Raw genomic sequence first — 15,399 nt, forward strand, 5'->3', positions numbered from 1 at the left:
GATAAACGCCTGTCTCTTATAAAGGCCGGGCCGGCTGCCAAATTATTGGAATAAACGCCGGGGCTACTATTGGAAGATATACGGTAATCATAATACAGAGCGCTCTAATCTGGATTATAATCATAATACAGAGCGCTCTAATCTGGATCATAATCCTGATAGAGGTGCTCTAGTCTGGATTATAATCCTGATAGAGGTGCTCTAGTCTGTGTTTATAATCCTGGATTATAATCACAGACTCAGCAGGAGAATTTCTCCACATGGAAATATCAATTATTTGTTGTTTTTCATAAATAATCCAGATTTTTAGTGAAGCAGTGATGGATCTAGAATCAAACTCTGAACAGGAAGCTGCAGCTCTCATCTTCACAGCAGGAACATGTCGGCGGGTTTCTGCTCTGAAGATGTTTCTCAACGATGACAGGATGGCGGTTCGGTGGGGGAGGGGACCCACGTTATCGTCCAGGTCGTCGTCGCTGTCGTCGTCGCTGACCACCGGCTTGGCCTTCGCTCGGCTCTGCCTCTTCTTGCCTTTGTCGCCGCGGCCGTCCCTGCTCAGCTTGATCTTCACGCGGACAGACTTGGCTGGAAAACAAACAGACTTCAGTTTTCCTGCCGCTCAGCTCTAAAGGAAAACTTCAGGATGTTGGAGATTTCAGGATCAGCTGTTCGGCTCTGGGATGGTTTATCGGTGAAGGAACCAGAGATGCTGACAGCAGCAGCTTCAGGTCTGACTCTACAGGAGACAAACTGTGTGTGTGAAGAGGCAGGTCCCCACCACTACCCAAGAACAAGAAAAATGTCCGATTTTTAAATCGTGACGACGCAGTGAGCATGTATGTGTTTGAGCAACTAAACCCTCCAAAGAAAAGGCGGGACAAAGATATGCCCACATTTCACTAAAAATGTCAAGTTCCCAGGTGTAACCTTCCAGTCCAGAGTCCCCACAGTGCAGGAAAACGTGCGTGTTACCCTCAGCCTCCGACTCGTAGTCGTCATCATCGTCTTCCTCGCTGTCCTCCTCGCTGTCGTCGTCTTTGGCGATCTTCTGTCTGGCGCTCTTGAACACTGACTGCAGAACGATGGAGTCCTCGTAGATCTGGAGCATAAGGGGGCGGGGTCAGATCAGGTCAGAGGAAGCAGAAGACATTATCGGATCCGACGGACAAAAAAGCAAAAAGAAGGATCACAAGAAGTAATTCTAGAGAGCCGTCGAATCCATTATTCATCGAATTAAAAAGGTGAACATTTATCTTGGAGGACCTCCAAGGTTCCTGGAGGACCTCAGTGGTTCCTGGAGGACATCATTGGTTCTTGGAGGACCTCAGAGGTTCTTGGAGGACCTCCGAGGTTCTTTTAGGACCTCCGAGGTTCCTGGAGGACCTCAGTGGTTCCTGGAGGACCTCAGAGGTTGTTGGAGGACCTCAGAGGTTCTTGGAGGACCTCCGAGGTTCTTTTAGGACCTCCGAGGTTCTTTTAGGACCTCCGAGGTTCCTGGAGGACCTCCGAGGTTCCTGGAGGACCTCAGTGGTTCCTGGAGGACCTCAGAGGTTGTTGGAGGACCTCAGAGGTTCTTGGAGGACCTCCGAGGTTCTTTTAGGACCTCCGAGGTTCCTGGAGGACATCATTGGTTCTTGGAGGACCTCAGAGGTTCTTGGAGGACCTCAGAGGTTCCTTTAGGACCTCCGAGGTTCCTGGAGGACCTCAGTGGTTGTTGGAGGACCTCAGAGGTTCTTGGAGGACCTCAGAGGTTCTTGGAGGACCTCAGAGGTTCCTGGAGGACCTCAGAGGTTCCTGGAGGACCTCAACGGTTCCTGGAGGACCTCCGAGGTTCCTGGAGGACCTCCGAGGTTCCTGGAGGACCTCAGTGGTTCCTGGAGGACCTCCGAGGTTCCTGGAGGACCTCCGAGGTTCCTGGAGGACCTCCGAGGTTCCTGGAGGACTTCATTGGTCTCTCTGTCTGGTTTTCTCTCTGTCTGAGGAGCAGACTCACCTGAGATCCCTCCAGGTTGAAGGTCTGAGCGTTCTGACAGAGCAGCATCACGTCCTTCTCCAGGTCGCCCACGCTCCGGTACTTATGGCTCCTCACACGTTCCTGTCAACACCAACACAAGTCCTCAGTCCCGGCTGGACGGCGGCGGGCTGAAGGCCCCGCCCCTTCATGCAGACGACCGACCTTGATCTTCTTGAAGTCCACAGGTTTCCTGATCAGCTCGTAGTATTCCGGGAGCTCCTTCCGGGACGGAAGCTGGACGAAGACCTCGCTGAGCTGCCGTCCGGATCTGGAAAAGGAGGATCAGATTACAGATCCAATCTGCAGGATTAGAACTGAATCCTTCAGGTGTAAACAGGTTGGTGTGGTTCTGCTGATGCAGGTGAAGGAGGTCACCTCCAGAACTCTGAGTCAGGTTTGTGAACAGACACATTGAAAGTCTACGCTAACGCTAAGCTAGCGCCTCACCCGTCTCTGTAGTTGATGACGGTGTCGATGATGGCGTTCATCTGCTTGGTGAGCTTGGGGGGGTTGGGGGAGAGCTTCTCCGCCGGCGGCCGGCCCCGCCTCTTCCTGGCCTTGCCGCCGCCCTCCTCCCGGCTGGACGAGTCCTTGTCCTGGCGCCGTTTGCGTTTGCGCTTTTTCAGCCGGATCTCCTCCTCCATCTCCTCCAGGTTTCCGTCCTCGATGGCCTGAGGGGGGCAGACAAGAGTACGGCGTCAGCGCGGGTTAGCATCAATCTGAGGCCTCACTGCTTTATGAGGAAAACTGTGTTTGTGACATCCGACACGTTCAGACAGACGCGCCGCCGCCCGAGGCCCCCCCCCCCGGCGCTCTCAGACGTTTGAGAGGAAAAAGGATTCATTTGTTAATCAGCCAGAAGAGCGTTCTCCTTTAACGAGCGCCGGCCGGTCGGCGGCGGCAGAACTGCTGCCGGCTGCAGTCAGTCACCTCGGCCTCCAAACGTCTTTGTTCTATTTCTGACCCCCTGAAAGCTCAGAGCTCCTCAGTGAAATGGTGGTGAGGATGCCTCCCCAGGGGGGTGAATCACGGTCTGCCTGGCGAGGGTGACCGAATGACACCAGCATCACACCCAGCAACACTCGGCTGTCCAATTATCCTCTGGAAGGACCGAGAGGGAAACGACTGCAGAGCTGCAGCCATCGGGTACTGCGATCAGGAGGAAGAGGAGAGGAAGAGGAGAGGAAGAGAAAGAGGAGAGGAAGAGGAGAAGAACGAGGAGAGGAAGAGAGGAAGAGGAAGAGGAGAAGAAGAGAGGAAGAGGAAGAGGAGAGGAAGAGGAGAAGAGCAGAGGAACGAGGAGAGGAAGAGAAGAGGAGAGGAAGAGGAAGAACGAGGTGTGCACGTGGTGTGCACGTGGTGTGCACGTGGTGTGCACGTCCTCCTAAGAACCTGTAGAATCCACACTAACTACTGAACCTCTGAAATGTCCCCACCGTGGGACGATTACAGGACTATCTTACACTCTGATTGGATCATTTCTAATAGTCAAGGAGCGTGCACGTATCACATGCACAGCACTAACGGGATCCTCGTTCAGTCCCCAGGATTAGGGGGCGGAGTTAAAACCTAGACTCACCTACTCCCCCTCACCTGTAGTAGAAGTGTTCATACGACCTGTCATCCGCAGCACGCCCATAGATAAACGTGAACATGTTCTTTCTACGGTTCACTGAGCGTCTATGACCTTCATGTTTCCTGAAGGTCACCTGTGTGCAGGTCCGTGTCCACCTGCACAGTTAGGACTCGGGATTAGGATGACTTTAAGAGAGAAGCAGAACTTCAAACTAAAACAAACAATAAACACATTAAACTCTGAAGAACTGAAGGGAGGATGGACTTGACTCTTATTGTTTTGATCCTCCAGAAGTTCTGCTCCACACAAACATCAGAGCTCCTCTGGTTCAGCTCTTCTCTCTGCTGCCACAAAGCATTAGTTTGATAAACTGGATGTGAAACTCACAAGAGTTTCAGCTGTATGATGACTAAACAAAGAGTTTATTCAGTCCTGCAGCTTCTTTCCTTCTTTAGTTTCTGCCATTAAAACCTGCAGAGACGCTCAGACAACGTTTAGCTAATCAGTTTGTGCTAACGTTAGCTTAGCTCGACGATGACCTCTTCAGATAGACGCCCAGTCTCGTGTTTCCTGTTCCGGTGATCTAGTGCTGCTGTACAACACCATGGACACTTTGTCTTCACCGTTTATGTTCTCCCTTGTTGGCGTGTTGTTACGGTACCAGAGTCTTTCTGGAACTTCCTGTGACATCACTACTGACCGCGTTAACTGCACGTGTGACACAGACAACAGCACACGCGGCATTAGAAAGTACTCTGTAGTTTTGAGACGTGTTAAAAACATGAATCGAGTATTAATTAGTCGTGAGGAGTCGCCCCATCGAGTCGCAGATCTCCGACCTCCCAGCAGCTCATGATCAGTCTGATGAACATGAACGCCATCAGGACGGTCCCTCTAAAGCGGCGTTTACCCTCAGCCACTGCTTCTCCGTCAGCGCGTCGCTGTAGTCCACGTCCCGGCGGCAGCGGGACCCCCTCCCGAACATCTTCTCCTCCTCCTCCTCGTAGGTCAGCCTCTCCACCTCCGCGTCGTCTTTGATGATCCAGGACGGCAGCTCGTCCTCCTCCATGAGGCGGGGCTTCCGCTTGGGGTTCCTGGCGTCCTCCCGCCTTCGGTCCATGTCCATGCGCTGGGGGGGGGGGGTATGACAACTACATCAAAGCTCTAAGTGACCGACAGACATTCAACTGTGAACGAAATGATATTTTCTGACTTCATCAGAAACCAAATCTTAACTTTTACCTTCATTTCTCCAGTATAACATTTTCTAAAGTTTTTATGTCGCCTTTATTTAACCAGAGCAGTTTCCAAATCTCTTCCCAAAGAGTCCCGAGAGCGTTCTCGAGGTTTTAGCGTTCTTCTCACACAAACATTCAAATAAGCTTCAAACAGAACTTCATGAACGCTGTCAGTTTCTAGTGGTTACAGTGAATTTCAATAAACTGAAGGAAAATAACTGAACCTCATCCGTCCTGCAGCCTTCAGACGAAAGTTGTAATTAAAAATATTGCAGCTTTTATCAGAACTTTTAGAAAAACAGATGCAAACTCCAGCTTCAGAGCTTCAAGAATCCTTCAACGAATCCAGAAGATCCTGAAGGAACGGATTAATAAACAGACGTTTCTGCTTCAGGATGAATGAAAACATCTGGATCACTTTCCATTAAAGACGTGAAATCCACAGAAACGGAAATTGGATTTGTTGAGTTATTATATGAACATTATCCACATGTCTTCATGACAGGAGGAGAAGACAATTCTGGGGTTTGAACAGTCACAGAGGATGGACGTGGTTTCAGACTGTCCCGTTGCCATGACGACCTCTGGGAGTTCTATTTTGTGATCAGGCTGTGAAATCCGGCTGACGGATTTAAAGTTGATAAAAACTTTCTTACCATGAAGAGCTCGAACTCGTCTTCATTGCGGGCGATCATCTGGTTGAGGGTTTCATCATCGGGGACCTCGTCTTCCTCCTGCCGTCAAACAGGATGAAGGACTCAAACAGGAAGAAGCAGCACTCCTCATTATGAAGCCGGTTTCTCTTCACTCCTCGGCTTCTTTCTTCACTACCTTTTGACATGTTGTGTTTCCAAAGCCGCTCTGATGGAAGAAGGACTTCTACTTTTGGAGTCTTAGTGACTGAAAGCATGAATCCTCCTGATTAACACCTGCAGATTCTGCAGCTTTGTCTGCGTTTTGTGAGTATTAATGTGTGGCTCTATCGGTCAGCAGGTCTGTCTAAACTCCTGAATCTTCAGCGTTAACCTTCCTGTCCTTTACCCTCCAGAGGTCAAATCAGATCTTTTCATGGATTAGAATGCAAAGAGGACGGATCAGACCTCGTTCTGCTCCTCGTGCTCCAGGATGGCCTGCAGGAAGGCGCGGCGCTCGTGGCTGGACGACTTCTGGTCAAACATGCCGGCCTGGATGACTTTCTGGTCCACGTTGAGTTTGTATTTGGCGGCCGCCAGGATCTTCTCCTCCACGCTGTTGACGGAGCAGAGGCGGAGGACGCGCACCTCGTTCTGCTGGCCGATGCGGTGAGCGCGGTCCTGAGCCTGGAGGTCCTGCAGAGCAAAGCCACGCCCCCTCAGGTCATAAACTACAACCTTCTTTCAGCATCTATACAGTTTTAAATTGGAACCTTTAACAGCGGAGCTCCACTTTAACGATTTAAATGTTAACGGGATCATAAAGCAGAAAATCGTCTTTTCTCCTTCACCATCGGCTGGAATGATCCTGGTTGGACAGTTCCAGCATGTTAACTACTGTTAAATGTTTGAGCTCAGAAAAGCAGAGAGGATGATGGGAGAACCTGGTGCGGGTTCCAGTCGCTGTCAAAGATGACGACGGTGTCGGCGGCCTGCAGGTTGAGGCCGAGGCCGCCGGCTCTGGTGCTGAGGAGGAAGATGAAGAACTGAGAGCCTTCCTCGTTGAACTTCTTCAGCAGCGCGGCTCGGTCCTCTGACTTGGTTGTTCCTGCAACATCAAGGTTTCTTCTTCAAACGGTTGATTGGAAAGAAAAATCTGCAGTCTGAGAAGTCTTTCGTCATCTATCACAAAGAAACTGTAAACAAGAATCCAGTTTCACACAAATCAGATAAAACTTTCTCAGATTACATTCTTTGAAAACTTTGCATTGATGAAAAAAAGAAAATGGGAGCAAAAATTCTCCTTAAAGGAAAATAACTGAAAACTTTCCTTTTCTAGAAGAGAAAAGCCCGAAGTTTAAAGTTTTATATTAAACATAAAAACTGTTTTTTTTCTTTGATCTTCACCTACAATCCCAACACGTCTTTAAAACATCCGGCCTGTTATTTTTACAACGATTACAAAGTAATCTGTAGAGAGAAAAATCGTTCTTATCCATAAGAAAACATGAAACTACAGCTGTTTGATTTAAAATTAAAGATCTATTTAGCAGAGATTATATTTGCTGACAGATGAGAGAAACATGGATTCTAATCCTAATCTAATCTACCTTTTGTTGTCTAGTTATCACGTTTCATGTCTTTATGGCTGTAAACCTCTGGTATCGATTGTTTTTCACATAAATTCTTCTTTCTTGTTCGCTTAAAATAATCCATTTCTAATCTAATCCTAATCTTAATCCTAACCCTAATCTTGATGCTAATCTAATCCTAATCTTAATCCTAACCCTAATCTTGATGCTAATCTAATCCTAACCCTAATCTTGATGCTAATCTAATCCTAATCCTAACCCTAATCTTGATGCTAATCTAATCCTAATCTTAATCCTAACCCTAATCTTGATGCTAATCTAATCCTAATCTAATCCTAACCCTAATCTTGATGCTAATCTAATCCTAATCTTAATCCTAACCCTAATCTTGATGCTAATCTAATCCTAATCCCAATCTGAACCCTAATCTTAATCTCAATCTTAATCCAATCCTGAACTAGGAACATGCTAACCCTTTGTTTTCAGGTGTTGAACGTCTGAAGGTTTGAAGATGTTTTATATGAACACGTCATCACTCGGACATTCTCCAGACTCATCAATCATTCCAGAACCTCCTATCAGAACCAGAACTCCTCTGGAGCTTCATCTGATCACAAAAAACCTCCCCGATCGGTCGACTCACCGTCCAGCCGCAGATACAGGAAGTTACGGTAGCTGAAGTAGTCCTCCATGATGGTCATGAGCGTGGTCATCTGGCAGAACAGCAGGACGCGGTGGCCCGTGGCCTGCAGCTTCGGGAGGATCCGGTCCAGGAGCTCAAACTTCCCTGAAGCTCGATACAGATCGGGCCTGAGGGGAGGAGGAGGTTCAGCACCACGAACAGCAGGTTACAGGTAATCCCTGCTGCTCCGAGAGAACGTTCACACTGAGCTGTTTGGTCCACTATGGTGTGAAAGCTCATGTTTCTAACTGTCTCCAGCTGCAGTTCACCACAGCGTGAGCACAGGAACGCCGGAGAGCAGCAGCTTCAACAGCTCACGGTAACATTGGAACCAGTCTAACAATTCTAGAGAGATCGGGTTTCACTATTGATGTAAACAAATCAAAACCTGAAGAGACTTCAGAAGACGGGATTTTATTCTGTTTCCTTTACAGTAAATTCAGGCAAATGTTTTCAGTTTGGTCAAAAACAAAAGAAAATCCTGATTCCCAAAAATTGTTGAGAAAAACAATAAACTACTTTAAAAATAACAGCTAACAAACGCATCACTGATGAATGAAAGGTGTTTCATTATGGACTTCTGTTTGGTCAACATGATAGATCAGGGTTTGATGTTCTTAATGTTCTGTCGGTTTGTGTTTCTTACCCACTGATGATCCCGTTTGGATATCCCAGATGCTCTGCAAACGACTCCTGCAGAGGAGAAGACTTCCATCACTGCAAACTCAGACAGAAACGGCTGAAACCTTCAACAGGAAGCTGATCTGAAGCTGATCAGAGTTACGCCTTTTAATCCTGCTCATCAATCTACAACCTTTCTCTCTTTCTCTCTTCAGACGTGAACATTTTCAGACTTTCCTCTCTCGTTTAATCCCCCCAGAAGAATGAGTCCAGGATTAGAGAATAAAAACTGAGATCTGATTCTGAACAGGAAACGCAGCACAGACGGGGCTGATTGACAAGGTCAGCAGCCAATCAGGACACAGAACACAGCGTCCTGTAAAGCGTCATAAGAGCATAAAAGGTGAGCGGCGAGCGGCGGCGGCGAGGCGAAGGAGCACTGCTCCAGCTGAAGTGACAGCTGGTCCCTCACAGGTTAGTCTGACTCAGCTGCTTTGATGTGTTTAAGGTCGGTTAGAGCAGAATATAGATAAATGTTTAATAGAGATGTAACTGCCCGTCCTCTGATCTGTAACTGAAGTGTTTCTACTCTTCGTTATAATTTACAGAATCTATTTGATTTGATTCAGATTATTTCTATGGACAGTTTAGACATTTAGAAACATTAGGTTAGAAATACATAATAATCTATAAAGGATTTGAATATTAATCTGATCCAGATCAGATCCTGTAAATGTATCAGTGAAATCATGAGATGAATATTATCCAGAGTTACATGGATCCTCTAAAGGAGAAGCTCCAACGATTGTTCTGCTTCTCTTGGAGGACGTTTCAGTTTGACCACTAGGTGGCGATGGCGCTATAGCATTACACCTGATTCCAGAAGAAAGAATGAAACAATGTTTAGACCACTAATGGTTACTTTAAAAATAGAGTTTGTAGAATTCATATAAAGATGTTCATTTAGTCAGAATGTACGTTTCGGTCGACAAAGCGTTAGCATTAGCCGGCCTATGGGAAATCCCATTATACGTTAGCATCAAGCTAGCGAACTTTAGCTTTTTGTGCTAGATCGATCTCCAGCGGTTACTGATGTAACCCCGCCCTAGTTTCTACATGTGATGTGATGGTGAGACGGCTCATCCTGAGCGTGTCTCGTGGCGTGATTCTAACGGACTCGTCCGTTTGCTCCACCTCGATGTGCTGGAACATGTAGGGATGGTTGCAGATCTTCTTCAGCTGCATGATGGTGTTCATCAGGGTCTTGGCGCCTCCTTTCCCCTGCAGGCACAGACAGGACGCGTTACATGGCGCTCACGTCCGAGCGGCGGCGTGCACAGGGGGTGGAGCTTACCTTCTTGTCCTTCTCGGAGCCGTCGGTCAGCAGGATGCCCTTCTGCATGTGGCGGTACAGAACCTTCTGGATGGCTGACATGTCACATTTGATGACGTACTCCACCTGCAGAGGAAGCTTCAGGTTCATCAGGCTGAAGGTGACTTCATGCAGAAACTTTTATCTTCTCTTTCTCCATCTGAAGATTTCATCTGCGCTATCAGCTGATGGCGCCGACGGTTCCCTCCACGTTTATATTCAAAGGGAACGGAGATGATGTACGGCCGTGTCAGAGTTTATCTCCATGAAGGAGGAGGACCTTTTGTTTTGGAGCCACGCTGCGACCCCCCACAGCAGGTGGGCGGGCACGAGCGGCAGCTTCCATACTTTGAAGAGAGTATGCCAGAGGAGACGTTCAAGGTCGACGAACATGCCGCTGCTCACAGGGAACCCTTACTTTGGTGGGGATTCTCTGCAGAGGCACCGGCTTCAGTCTGATCTAAACCAATCAGATCTCTCCTGATGGTTAACCCTTTAACTCCGGAGCTCCCGTGTTTCTGCTCTTTGATTGTAATTGTTTAATAATTAACACGATGATTCGATATTAAAAAAGAGCACGGCTCTCAGGAATGATCAGAAGGGGAAGAGCCGTCATCCAAGACTGATGTCACCGTAGAGGAAAGATGCATGAAGATGTAAAGCTGCAGGTTCAGCAACAAACTGCAGAGTTTACTTGAATTTCTGTTAATAGTTGTGATCACAAAATCCTGGAGGGACGGATTATATAACTCACAAGACTTGAAAAGAATGTTTCTTCTAACTAGATTTCTTTTCTTTTTTGTTCTCTTAAATAAGAATATTAAAACTTCTCAGTGAAACAGAACCGGTTCCTCCACCTGGTGGTGACGTGATGAGTTGCGTCTGGCTCCACTCACTCAAACAGGAAGTCTTTAGAAAACGTTTCTCTGCTTCAAACTAACAGAATGAAAGAGGATACATTTGTAGCTGTCAGATATACATTTGAGCCTCCATTATTCTCTGTTGCCATGGAAACAGGAGTGACGGGGGCAGCGCCGCAGACATAAATAGGGTGGAAGTGGCTGCAGACGCCAGCGATAACGAGGTTGAATCATGGTTCTGTCAGAACCCGGAGGTGAGCACATGAAGTAAAGAGCAAATGATCCCAGGAACAATCGCTGTAATTAGAACGAGGTGTGATGGTAACGACCGCACCGACCCCACAGCGAGCGGGAGTTCGAACCTTCTCTGGAAGCTGGGACTCCACCTCCTTCTTCAGTCTGCGGAGGAGGAAGGGGCGGAGCACCTTATGCAGGCGGCGGATGATCAGGATGGTCTCCTCCTCGTTCAGGTCCACCTGAGGAGAGAAAAGGATTTGTGTTAAAACTGCTGGATAAGACGTCCAGTTATTCTAGAAGAGATTTCTGTTTCATGGATACAAAACAGTGGAAAACGGTTGTTTTGGGTTTACTGGGGTAACAGACGAGACGTCAGATAAAAACATTCTTTAACCAAAGTCAAATCGATGACAAAACATGAAGAAAAGTCATTTTCATCGATACGTTTGGACAGGAGCTTCTATCAATCTCTTCTTTCCTCTTCGAGGTCTTGATGGTTCTTAGCTTTCAGCTGCTGGTTTGAATGTTTGGAGTTGTGAATGTTGGTGTGACTGCAGTGTTTCTTCCTCATTGCTGTTCTTCTCTGTCCTGATGTTTGTAAACTTCAGACGTTCGTATCTCATCTGCTCATGAAGGTTTCTTCTTTTAGCTTTCCTGAACCTCCACCTGCACAAACCGCTGACGGCGTCTCCACCCGATAACTGATCACTAACATGCATGAGAGGCTGGTCTCTGCCTCACCCTCTCTCCGGTCATGGCGAACGGGGCGTTGAACCACTGCTCGAAGGTGCTGCAGCTCTTGAAGATGGTGGGCAGCAGGAAGTTGAGCAGCGCCCACAGCTCGGGCAGCTTGTTCTGCAGCGGCGTGCCGGTGAGGAGGAGGCGGCGGGGGGCCACGTAGTGGGTGTTCAGCACCTGCGTCAGCTTACAGTGATGGTTCTTCATGCGGTGACCTTCATCCACGATCATGTACTTCCAACGGATCTGCAAACACAGCACACACTAGAATCCACACCTTCTGTTTCATTTCCTGTTAGGAACATGAAGGAGTGGTTCATTAGACGCTGACGCAGGTTAAAGGAAAAACCTGTTTATGGTTAACCCTTTACAGGTTAGATCCTGACCCCTCCCACAAAGGCCCTTCATCCACTACATTTCCTAAAATGTTCCCCAGATCAAACCAGATCAGCAGCTCCAGAACTTCGTGGTTCCTCTGCTGCTCTCAACACTTCATCTAAAATGCTGCCTTCACATCTAGCGCATGCCCCGCCCCTCTTTCGCTGCTCTCCACCTCCTGAGCCTGATGCTTGACAGGATGATGTTGAGAGACTAGGTTAGTTTATCGTGAAGACTTGTATAAAAACATGGTTACGGGTCTGCATGTCTGGGTTCATGTGATCATTCAGAGAGTCCTGGATCTGGATCACTGGAGGCTGTTTTCTGTGACAGTTGCTTCCACTGTGTTTCTGTGTCTCTGTGACTGACTTAGGATCCATCACGTAGTGATCAAAGATCCACCATGTAGAGATCAAAGATCCACCATGGAGAGATCAAGGATCCACCATGGAGAGCTCAAAGATCCACCATGGAGAGATCAAGGATCCATCACGTAGAGATCAAAGATCCACCATGGAGAGATCAAGGATCCACCATGGAAGGATCAAAGATCTACCATGGAGAGATCAAGGATCCACCATGGAAAGCTCAAGGATCTACCATGGAGAGATCAAGGATCCACCATGGAAAGCTCAAGGATCCACCATGGAGAGATCAAGGATCCATCACGTAGAGATCAAGGATCCATCACGTAGAGATCAAAGATCCACCACGGAGAGATCAAGGATCCACCATGGAGAGCTCAAAGATCCACCACGGAGAGATCAAGGATCCACCATGGAGCGATCAAGGATCTACCATGGAGAGATCAAGGATCCACCATGGAGAGATCAAAGATCCACCATGGAAAGATCAAGGATCCACCATGGAGAGATCAAGGATCCACCATGGAGAGATCAAAGATCCATCACGTAGTGATCAAAGATCCACCATGGAGAGATCAAGGATTCACCATTGAGAGATCAAAGATCCACCATAGAGAGATCAAGGATCCACCATGGAGAGATCAGAGGTCCACCATGGAGAGATCAGAGGTCCACCATGGAGAGATCAAGGATCCACCATTGAGAGATCAAAGATCCACCATGGAGAGATCAAAGATCCACCATGGAGAAATCAAGGATCCATCACGTAGAGATCAAAGATCCACCATGGAGAGATCAAGGATCCACCATGGAGAGATCAAGGATCTACCATGGAGAGATCAAAGATCCACCATGGAGAGATCAAAGATCCACCATGGAGAGATCAAAGATCCACCATGGAGAGATCAAAGATCCACCATGGAGAGAGCAAGGATCCACCATGGAGAGATCAAGGATCCACATGTGGATCTGGAGCTGCAGGATGCAGACTGCTGCCATGTGTTAACAAGGACGTCGAATGGAAGCGGCCTCCGTTCTGCGGCGCTTCTGCGTCCAGTGTGAACCAGGCGTCATGTAGATTTTTTGAGTTCAGATTGAAAAGAGTAAAACTGTTTCCTGATTTTTCTTTTGGAGCTGTGGATTGGGTTTGTATTGACTGGATCCTCTCAGGAAAACTTTGATCGGCCTCACCTTGGCCAGGATGTGCTTGTCCTTGATGATGTATTCGTAGGTGGTCAGCAGCACGTTGAACTTCCCGCTGCGGAGCTGAGGAACGAGCCCCCGGCGTAGAGCAGGAGTTCCCTGGAACGGGGACCGATGTCAGCACAGAGCATCACTCAGAGCCGCGGCGGCAAATCCTTCTTACCTTGTAGGCGATTTTGACCACAGAAGGAGCCCATTTGTCCAGCTCATAGACCCAGTTTGACAAAGTCCTGGAAGCAGAATGACAGAGATCGTTACGGGGGTCACGGGGGGGGCTGGGTCTTTGCAGCTTCACAAGCGAAACCTGAAGATGACAGTTTGCGGATCTGTGCGTGTTAACGGCGAGGGAGCAGCGGCGTGACGAGGACGTGAGCCGCCGCCTGCAGCTGCAGCATTTCAATCATCTGTGGAACCACACGGCTGTGAATTCCACATCGCTAGAAACAAACCCATTGCTGCTCTCAGTCCTTCTGTAGATTTAGCTGAAAGGACGAGCTTTTAGGCGGGAAAATGAGACATTTTTTTCCTTTCTTGCGTGAGAAGAAGCAGTTCTTTCATCTGACGACTGAAAGGCAGCAGCACCTTCAGTCACCTGAGAGGAAAGCTCTCCCGCCGTCTGCAGGACTCCAGACGCTTCAAGGTGTTTGAAAGAACGGAGGGGAATAATAATGATGAGAGAGAAACTCAAAGCTCCGAGAATGGGAGAGAATGTCGCTGAAAATCACCTTTCAAGGTCGCTCGAAATGACTATTATTGAAGTTATTTACATATCCTGGTATGGTTTTGTTATTCTGATCAACATGATTTTACCCAAACTGTCAGTATATTCTGTGTTTAACTGTCAAGAACTTTATGATTCTTATCTTGAAAGGTGCTATCTAAAGTTTATTATTATTAAATCTCGTGTTTTCTTGCTGGTTTGTTAAAGGACTTTTTCCTTCATTCTTGGGATTTATCAAACAGATTTTTCTGTTCCTACATGTTTGAACCAGGCAGCAGTGGATGCAGCTTGTTTGAAGGCTTGAAGAAAGATCTGCTTCCCCCACAAAGCGGTTTCTAGAATCTGAGAGGCTGTACATGCAGAGTGTGTTGGTTTGTGGGTCAAACAAACTTCTCAGCGTGACACCTTTCCCTCCGCTTGGAGGGTCGGATTTACTTAAACTCCCTTCCAACGGAGTGGAGGGGAGAAGAGTTGTGGTTGGGCCAATCATGGCTAACATGAGATCATGAGTTCTGCTCTCGTTAGTCATCAAACAGGATCATTTCCACGCAGAACCAACACAGATGGAGTTTGTAGCTGCAGCTGGCTCACGAACAATCCTGAATTTCCATTTTCTCCGTCTGGTTTTCCTGACAGAAAGGTTGACTCAGAGTCATGTGACAGATGTCTGTTCCATCACCTGATATCAAACCTTGTTTTTAGGCTCCGCCTCTGAATAAGATGCTTCTCGTGTTCTTCTTTACAGGTTTGTTGTCAAACTGCAGCCTTCTCCATGTTGTTTGTGTTAGTATTGTGTGTAGACTGCAGTGATCTCCTGTGAGGGGTTCCAGTGTGTACGGTAGTGTTGTGTTGTAAGCAGACAAACACAATACAACATCTGGATCAATCGGTCAGCAGACTGAACAGGTCCGGTTCTGACCGCGTCCACATGCTGGAGCAAAAAACATCAGTACTGACGAGAGAGGGACGATGATGAGGTACGGCCCGTTGAGCCTCTTGTGCTCCATCAGGTAGGTGATGAGCGCGATGGTCTGGATGGTTTTGCCCAGGCCCATCTCATCAGCCAGGATCCCGTTCAGGTTGTTGTTGTAGAGAGAAACCATCCACTCCAGACCCTGGATCTGGAAGACACAGACATGGAGAGCTTTGGGAAAAAGCTTGGGTCACAGG

At 47.8% G+C, this 15,399-nt stretch overlaps 1 protein-coding gene across 1 annotated transcript in view; it reads right to left on the reverse strand.

Annotated features, from left to right (window-relative positions):
- smarca2 (SWI/SNF related, matrix associated, actin dependent regulator of chromatin, subfamily a, member 2) overlaps positions 1–15,399 on the reverse strand; it is a 33,250-nt gene that overhangs the window by 1,059 nt on the left and 16,792 nt on the right. The window contains exons 16-33 of the mRNA XM_024265294.2: positions 15,187–15,350; positions 13,672–13,738; positions 13,497–13,607; positions 11,566–11,808; positions 10,950–11,063; positions 9,710–9,814; positions 9,550–9,636; positions 8,381–8,427; positions 7,696–7,862; positions 6,405–6,568; positions 5,929–6,156; positions 5,485–5,562; positions 4,501–4,719; positions 2,462–2,685; positions 2,177–2,282; positions 1,994–2,095; positions 973–1,099; positions 455–585 (exon numbers count right to left, since the gene is read on the reverse strand). Of these exons, the coding sequence (XP_024121062.1) occupies positions 455–585; positions 973–1,099; positions 1,994–2,095; positions 2,177–2,282; positions 2,462–2,685; positions 4,501–4,719; positions 5,485–5,562; positions 5,929–6,156; positions 6,405–6,568; positions 7,696–7,862; positions 8,381–8,427; positions 9,550–9,636; positions 9,710–9,814; positions 10,950–11,063; positions 11,566–11,808; positions 13,497–13,607; positions 13,672–13,738; positions 15,187–15,350 (2,484 nt within the window). The remainder of the gene's footprint in view (positions 1–454; positions 586–972; positions 1,100–1,993; positions 2,096–2,176; positions 2,283–2,461; positions 2,686–4,500; positions 4,720–5,484; positions 5,563–5,928; positions 6,157–6,404; positions 6,569–7,695; positions 7,863–8,380; positions 8,428–9,549; positions 9,637–9,709; positions 9,815–10,949; positions 11,064–11,565; positions 11,809–13,496; positions 13,608–13,671; positions 13,739–15,186; positions 15,351–15,399) is intronic.

The sequence above is a fragment of the Oryzias melastigma genome, linkage group LG9 (genome assembly GCF_002922805.2).
Source record: "Oryzias melastigma strain HK-1 linkage group LG9, ASM292280v2, whole genome shotgun sequence".
NCBI lineage: Eukaryota > Metazoa > Chordata > Actinopteri > Beloniformes > Adrianichthyidae > Oryzias > Oryzias melastigma.